Source organism: Camelina sativa, chromosome 11, assembly GCF_030686135.1.
Source record: "Camelina sativa cultivar CO46 ecotype springtype chromosome 11, ASM3068613v1".
In the NCBI taxonomy this organism is placed as follows: Eukaryota; Viridiplantae; Streptophyta; class Magnoliopsida; order Brassicales; family Brassicaceae; genus Camelina; species Camelina sativa.
In genome coordinates, this window is record NC_141890.1 from 24,869,449 (window position 1) to 24,877,412 (window position 7,964).

At 40.3% G+C, this 7,964-nt stretch overlaps 1 protein-coding gene and 1 non-coding gene across 2 annotated transcripts; one reads left to right on the forward strand and one right to left on the reverse strand.

Moving 5' to 3' along the window:
• Nucleotides 1-3,310: 3,310 nt before the first annotated feature.
• Nucleotides 3,311-3,416, forward strand: LOC147934341 (small nucleolar RNA R71). The gene has a single exon (XR_015573343.1). It is a non-coding gene; the product is annotated as a small nucleolar RNA R71 (small nucleolar RNA).
• A 3,750-nt stretch (nt 3,417-7,166) lies between these two features.
• Nucleotides 7,167-7,628, reverse strand: LOC147934342 (uncharacterized). The gene has a single exon (XM_087472598.1). It carries the CDS (start codon nt 7,626-7,628, stop codon nt 7,167-7,169), a length of 462 nt encoding a protein of 153 aa, XP_087328724.1.
• Between the last annotated feature and the right edge of the window lie 336 nt (nt 7,629-7,964).

Consider the following 7,964-nt stretch of genomic DNA (forward strand, 5'->3'; position numbering starts at 1 on the left):
GAACCTGAATCGCAACGGAAGATCTTCATTTGGATCGATCTTTGAGGAGCTCGTTATGAATCCGACCGAGTACTCGACCATGTGCCTGCTCGAGTGCTGTGGTCGAGTTGCCTTGCGAATCCACTTCCTGATACTTTCAGTCCTCTTGTTTAGCTCCAGAAATAACACCAAGTCCTTTCTTACCCTTTTAGAGCTCCATAACACCTAATAATACTCCAAATACACAAATGTATGCAATGCATGCTTCTAAACATCCTAAGTGTATAATTGGACATAAATGGCTATAAAACCTAAGGAATCATTTCTATATGATGCAAAACATGAACTAAACAAGGCCTAAATATGGTAAAATATAGTAACATCAACACCCCCAAACTTAGTGTTTGCTTGCCATCAAGCAAATAAACAAGACATAAGTAGGAAGGTGAGGTTTGAAAGTGGGATCTTAGAACCTAACAACTTACTAATGAGCTACCTAGAATCAATGTCCAAGTTACTAGTACTATAATGCAAGGTGAATGAGCTGTACTTAAAAACTTTAGACAGACCTATCACAACCTCTACTGATTCAAGCCTTAGATATCCACATGCATTCAGATCAATCATTTCCTTTAACATTCATTAAGCAAGAACATGAATCAGATTGTGCAATGATTAAACTCATTTGGCTTGGAGATAAAGGTTTAGAGACAAGGATGGTCTCTCTTTAGAGTGGGGCTCATTAAGTCAAGGTTCTCTAACCTTTTCTTTCTCTTTTCCCTCTTTTCTTTTCAAAACAGCCAAGTCCCAAACCCAACAAGTGAACCACCTAGTCCTATCTAGTTTGAAAATTGCAAACTAGAACTACACAAGGCCTTACTCTTGTTAGTTCAAACCTAACACTTTCTACCAAGCTCAATCCCAAAATAGGCCTCACACTCACAAGAATAAACATGGCTTGAAAGAAGGGTTGGTTAAGGGTAGGAGAAACATGATTTAAAAGTGAAATCAGCTACTTGGATCAACAAGAGTGGTAAAAAGGAGAAAGATGATCCAAATATGTGTATGGTATCCATGAGTTTAAAGCAATGCACAAGTTGATAATTGAAAGTCAATATTAGGTTCTTATAAGTAGGAAATGGCATCAAATCACAACATGCTTCAATTTAGACCAAATGCAATGCAGGAATTCAAGGCTTGGTTCAATCTTATGCTTCTAACTACTCAACTAGCATCAAAGTACTATTAACTTGGGCATTGATCCTAGTCTAGCTAATTTAAACAAGTTAACTAGGCTGAACTCATCATAGATCCCTAATGCAAATATGAAACAGTCCTACATGAAACATACTAACAAGATCCTAATATGCAATGCAAACTACATGAACACTCTCTTTTTTTTGTAAAGATTTTTGCAAAAATTTTCAAATTTTTAGGTTTTTCTATGCCATAGATGAAATGCAAGTACTAACATGATTATGCTAATAATTTGAAATAAGAAAACAGAACACAACATCAAATGTCATCTCAAACCCTCCCCCAAACTTAAATTACACAGTCCCTTGTGTAAGAGAAATTTGAAAGAGGATTTAAGAATCAAGAAAGAGCACAAAAACAACAAATCCAATGGTATATACAAAGATAGAGTTGGAGTACTACTTGGGATGGGCTAAGGGTGGGATTCATTTGATATCCACCAAGTGCTTAAAGGACATTCATGCTACCTGCCCAACCATAACACTAAAGAAAACAAGATCAAAATAACAAGAAACTTAAACCAATATATACATGGATACCTTTGGGACTTCCTCCCAAGTGAGCTTGTTTAAAGTCTCTAAGCTTGACTTTGCATACTTCTTATGATTTGGAAGAGTGATAGAGAGGTGATGAAGTCCCCTTTGTTCCCAAAGATTTTATTGCTCCTCTTATTCCTGGGTCAATGCTAAAAGAGCTGTGTCTGCTAATAATACTCAGACCTTCCCTTGCTTTCTTTGGGGAGGAACTTTTGGCTTTACCATGGAGTTGCTTGATTTGCCCACTTATCTCCTCATCCTTAGTTGTTAATTCCCTCACTGAATCATGTAGAAAGTTGACAGTTTGAAGCTCAGACAAACCATCAAAGGAAGGATTTCTTGGCTCTTGTTGTTGGTGAATCTTGGGGATGAAGTCTGGGCATTTTGGGTGACTTGGTACCACTCGGTCGAGTGACTTAAGGTGCTCGGTCGAGTGGTAGGTCGAGTGGAAGGCCGAGTGACCTAAAATCTCTGTTTCTACCCCATTCACACCCTTAAGGATTTCAGACTCAGTTTCATGACCTTTTTCTTCAATCCTGAAGGTCTGCCCATCAATAGTTGGCTTCTTCTGCTCAAGCTATTTAATTTGTGGCTTATCCTTCATTTCAACATCTTCTAATAAAGGTTCATGACTCAAGACCATCATTGCTTGCTGGTCAATAGAAGCCTTGTACTTTTCAGCATTTGCTCTTTAAACCGTCCTGGAAATGACAAAGGTGGCTGATAAGGAGGAGGAATGAACCAAACCGGCTTGCTAAAATTTTGAGCAATGACTCGATCAGGCACTCGACCGTGTGCATGGTCGAGTGTATGGTCGAATGGTGTCTCAAGCTCAGTTCTCTTCTCATTCTGCACCTCTGGTTGAAGAAAATCCTCCCCAACTTGGTTGCAACTGTCCTCAGTGCGCTTTGAAGGTAGTTCTTGGAGAGAGAAATCTTGGGCAGTGGCAAACTCCTTTAGGTTGTCAATTGTGGTCCCATTGAGTTGACTAGAAGAAGAAGATTCATTCTTCCTCTCTAGTAGAAGCATTCTGCAAGTTAAGGCTTCAATCCTGGTATTAAGGTCATTGTATGTGCAGTCCACCTTGTTATTCATATATGTGAGCTTCTTACTTGTTTCCATAGCTCCATTAGCTTGACCTTGTAGGAGTTGCTGAAGCATACTCTTCATCTCATAATCTTGAGCAGGAGCTGGCTGGGGTTGTTGTGGAGGGTAAACTGGGACCATAAACTTGCTCAGCTTCACAAAGAGCATGTACTTGCTTCTGCTGGGTTAGAAAGAGGTTATCTAGCTTCTCAAGCTTCTCCTCTAAAGCTTGTAGTTCCTTTCTATGCTCTTCCTCAGAATCAACACCTCCCCTTAAGCGGCTATCATATTCCTCACTATAATCTCCATTAGACTGAGCAAAGTTCTCTATTAATTCCAAACCTCCAGCTACATCTCTATTCATGAAGCTTCCATCGGAGGCTGTGTCTAGGAGCATCCTGATCTTGGGAAGAACACCTCTATACAAAGTACACAACAAATATTCATTGTTGAATCCATGATGTGGGCATTGTCTCTGGTAGCCTTTGAAGCGCTCCCATGCTTCACTGAAAGATTCACCATTATGTTGGAGAAATCCTGAAATTTCATTCCTCAAATGTGCAGTCCTTGAACTAGTGAAGTATTTTGCAAGGAAGACCTTCTTACAATCAACCCAAGAGGTGATTCTTCCAGGAGGTAGAGTCTTCTCCCACTGATGGGCTTTATCTCCTAGAGAAAAAGGAAACAATCTTAGCTTCAAGGCATCCTCACTAACTCCATTTATATTGGTGAGGCTACAAAGCCGATCAAACTCATCAAGATGTGAAGGGGGTCTTCAATAGGTAGGCCATTAAATCTGCTGCTCTGAACCATGGAGATCAAACTAGTCTTGATTGTGTTGTGGACAGCAGGAGGCACTATCCCATATCTCTGAGTATGAGTAGTGGGAGCATCACTATCACCAATCTTCCTTCTCCTTTGAGGTTCATGCAGATTCTGTGGAAGTTCCATTTCCACCTCTTCTTCTGTTTTTTTGAGACTCTGAACAGGTGCTCGACCAGGTGCTCGAACAAGCACTCGACCGTTTGCATTGAGGTACTCGGCCGAGTGCCTAGTCGAGTGGTACCTGAGAATGAAAATACAACACCAGAACAAGAGAGAGGTGAGTAATAGAATCAAAAGTAACATAGCTTAATCTTGAAACAATGAAATCTCGACTGGAACATATAAACACCCTAATGGCAACGACGCCAATTGAAACAAGAACTTTTTTAAGTATCTACTTATGAATGAATGAATGATGCAATCAAACAAACAAACATAAGTATGAATGATCAGAATGTAATGCAAGGTGTTTCAATTCCCTTATGATGTTGTAGCATAAAGGATGTCAATCCATAAAGAGTGTGATATGTAAGCAGTCAAGATGTGATCAATGCATTCAAGTTAAGCCAAATATCAAGTGTATTTGTTTCTAACAACCTAATGACAATAATGAAATGCAATGAACTAAGGCAACTTAAGACAATACTAATGCTGAATTAAACTATAGAACAAGTGCAATAAACAAGACTAAGCTGAATTAACTAATAAGCAGAAGAAAACATGAACAGAACAATGCATAAGCAAGAAAGTAAAATGGAGCTCGACCTAGCACTCGGTCGAGTGCATGGTCGAGTGGGAGGTCGAGTTGACAAGCGAATGAACAAAAACAGAGCAAATAATGAAAACAGAGCAAACAGCAAGCAATTAACAATACTTAAACAGGGAAATCAATAAACAAAGAAAATCCTAAGGATGGATTCATGGGATGGACTCAAGCTATGGCTATCTAAATTGGTCAACAAACCTCAATCAACAATGAGCTATCTCTAGACAATGATCTTCTAATACATGTTAATCCTTTCTCATGACAATAACAATCAAGCCAAGATACTTCTTAGACCTAGTTCTCACTAGCTATTACATATCAAAGCAGGCATTAAAACCCAGATCATCAATGTCAAAAATCACTTTAAACATCTAATCTCTTAGCATGCTTCATGCTCTAGCATTAGCCTTATCTAACAACTTAGACATTGGTGTGATGTTAAGAAGCTTAAGATCTATCCTTACCCTCTCAGTATAAGAATAGCATAGAGCATATCTAATTTAGAAGAGATATATAACAACCAAGCTTGACCAATCTAAACAACCATAACCTTTACCCAGCCTAATCCATCCCTAAGATCCTAAGCCACTAATAAGATCTAAAAATCATCATGAAGAACACAAACCCAGAAATTAATGAAACTATCATGATTAGAAAGATGAGATAAAGATGAACAATATTGAACAAATAAGTGAAAGCAAATATTCAACAGATTCAAAGTTATGAAGGTTACAAATCTATGAAAATCTTGAGCAAAGATAAGAGACGATGCAATAAGTAAAAGAAGCTAAAAATGGCAAAAACTAGGTTATGAAGTGTCCACATGGTCTCCAGGGTCTCTCTCTTCGGCCACAAGTACCAGTACACATATATATAGTAAAGAGAGAGAAGCCCTAGTTAGCTAGAGGACAAAACAGAGAGGCGGCGGTCAGCTCGACCATGTGCTCGATCGAGTGCATGGTTGAGTGGTCGGTCCGTCACGTAGCTCGAGTCTTCGATCTGGGATGATATCCGTTCAGTAATATCGGGATAACTCTTGCACTACACCTCTTATTTCCTTTAAACCACCGTCATTAGAACGTTATCTCAATTTCCTACAACTCTCATGAAGGATGCGGAACCTGAATCGCAACGGAAGATCTTCATTTGGATCGATCTTTGAGGAGCTCGTTATGAATCCGACCGAGTACTCGACCATGTGCCTGCTCGAATGCTGTTGTCGAGTTGCCTTGCGAATCCACTTTCTGATACTTTCAGTCCTCTTGTTTAGCTCCAGAAATAACACCAAGTCCTTCCTTACCCTTTTAGAGCTCCATAACACCTAATAATACTCCAAATGCACTAATGTGTGCAATGCATGCTTCTAAACATCCTAAGTGTATATTTGGACATAAATGGCTATAAAACCTAAGGAATCATTTCTATATGATGCAAAACATGAACTAAACAAGGCCTTAAATATGGTAAAATATAGTAACATCAGGTAGCGAGCCCAATAACCTCCAAGCTCTTCGTAACCAACCCTACACACACGAACATGGGTTTCATGTCGTGGCTGCATGTGGTACGGAATAGGAAGGACAGCAATACCCCAGTCTTACTACGCTAGCCGGACTTTGTCGTGGACTAAAACGCATTAAGACTTCAGCAAGATTGATACTTGAGTTCTTATGGTTGTTAATCCCATAATTTTACAAGTATCACAACTAGTTATCACCCTTGTTACTAGAACATTTCGAACTAGTAACTGGTATAACCTCACAGCAGATGCATTTAAACAAGAAAATCACAAAAGAAATTCAAGTAAAAATGCAACTAAGTGCTCATGCAAACCGTCCACTAGATGGATGTCTTTAATCCCCATCTAGCCGATGCAATATGTGCCTGAACTCACAGAAAACCGACGATCTCTTGTAAGGAGTGGTCGGACTTTCTTGATGAAGCTCCTTCACGACACACTTGAAACCCTTCTTTTGTTGAAATCGATTTCCTACTCGATTCAACACATTGCAATGGTCGATAGTCTTGACTTGCTTCTTTTCTCCTTCACTCTTTCTCCCTTGCGGCAACACCTCTCTCTTTTTCTCTCTTCTTTCTCTCTTCCTCTTCTTTCTCTCTTTCTCTTCTTCTCCCTTAAGATTTTTTGGCGAAAAGAGAGAGGATGGAGGTCTTTATATAGAGAGTGTATGCGACAACTTGTCCCAATGCATGCTTGAAGAGTGTCCATCTTCTAAGCCACCAATTTGCATGTGTGTACACTTGTTTAGTGAGCACAACACTTGTCCAAGAGAATCTTCTCTTGTTTCCCACATACTTCCATGAGATTAAATTAACTCTTAGTGAAAATTCCACTTAGTTAATTTTGTGATTAAATAATCACTTAGTGGAGACTCCACTAACTCCACTTTTTAATATTTAATTCACCTTCCTTAGTGGGTTCCTTCCCACTCTTGCTTCTCGTCCAGGACACAGTCCTTGTCCGCTCGGCGTTCGCCTGGTACGTCCGGTCATTCCATGTATGTCCGGTACGGTACATGGTACATGGTACATGGTACCATCGGCCATCTCTCGGTCCGTCCAGAATTTCTCGGACACTTCTTCAGTAATTCATCGACCTTCCTTCCTTGCCTTCTTTTCATGTCCTTTCCAGGTCCTTTGGCCAAGGGGTTTTATTTTAAAATTTACCCCTTGGTGAGGATCATGACATTCTCCCTCCCTTAATAGAATTCGTCCCGAATTCCATAAGGATCTAATGGCCCTGCTTCATCCTCTCCGATGAACAACTGAGGATACTTGGTGCGAATCCTATCCTCATCCTCCCAAGTGATGATCTTACGGTTCTGCTTTCCCCATAATACTTGGATTTGAGGAATGCTCCTGTTCTTCAACTTCCAAGTCCTTCTTAGCCCTAATTCCAACAGTCCCTCGGGGTATGTGAGATTTGGCTCCAATTCCTCGATAGGCTCTGGCACAATCATGTTAGGATCCAGTACATGCTTCGGTAGTTGTGAGCCGTGGAAGACTTTATGTAGCCGCATAGTCTCTGCCATAGATAGCCGGTAGGCTACCTCTCCAACTCTTCTCTCAATCCGGTATGGTCCGATGAACCTTACCGCGAGCTTTCCCACTTTACCAAATCGATCCTTTCCTTTTTGTGGTGCTACCTTCAAGTACACCATATCCCCGACTTCAAATTCCACTTCCCGCCTTGCACTCTTGAATAAACTTGACCTTCTCTGTCGTCTCGTCAATGAACTTTTGATTGAAACTTGTCCTTTCCCCAACTTCGGTCCAACACAAAGGTGTTCGACAAGGCCTTCCGTACATCGCTTCAAACGGTAACATGTCGATACTTGAGTTATAACTATTGTTATATGCAAACTCAACCAATGGCAAATTCCCTTCCCAATCTGTAGACCATTTCAATGCGCATAGTCGGATCATGTCCTATATGGTTCGGATAGTCCTTTCCGTCTGTCCATCACTCTCTGGGTGGAATGAGGTGCTCATGTGAA

Bases quoted from the DNA above. Each gene is read 5' to 3' on its own strand.
- LOC147934342 (XM_087472598.1), bottom strand. From the start codon at position 7,628: ATGGTGTACTTGAAGGTAGCACCACAAAAAGGAAAGGATCGATTTGGT.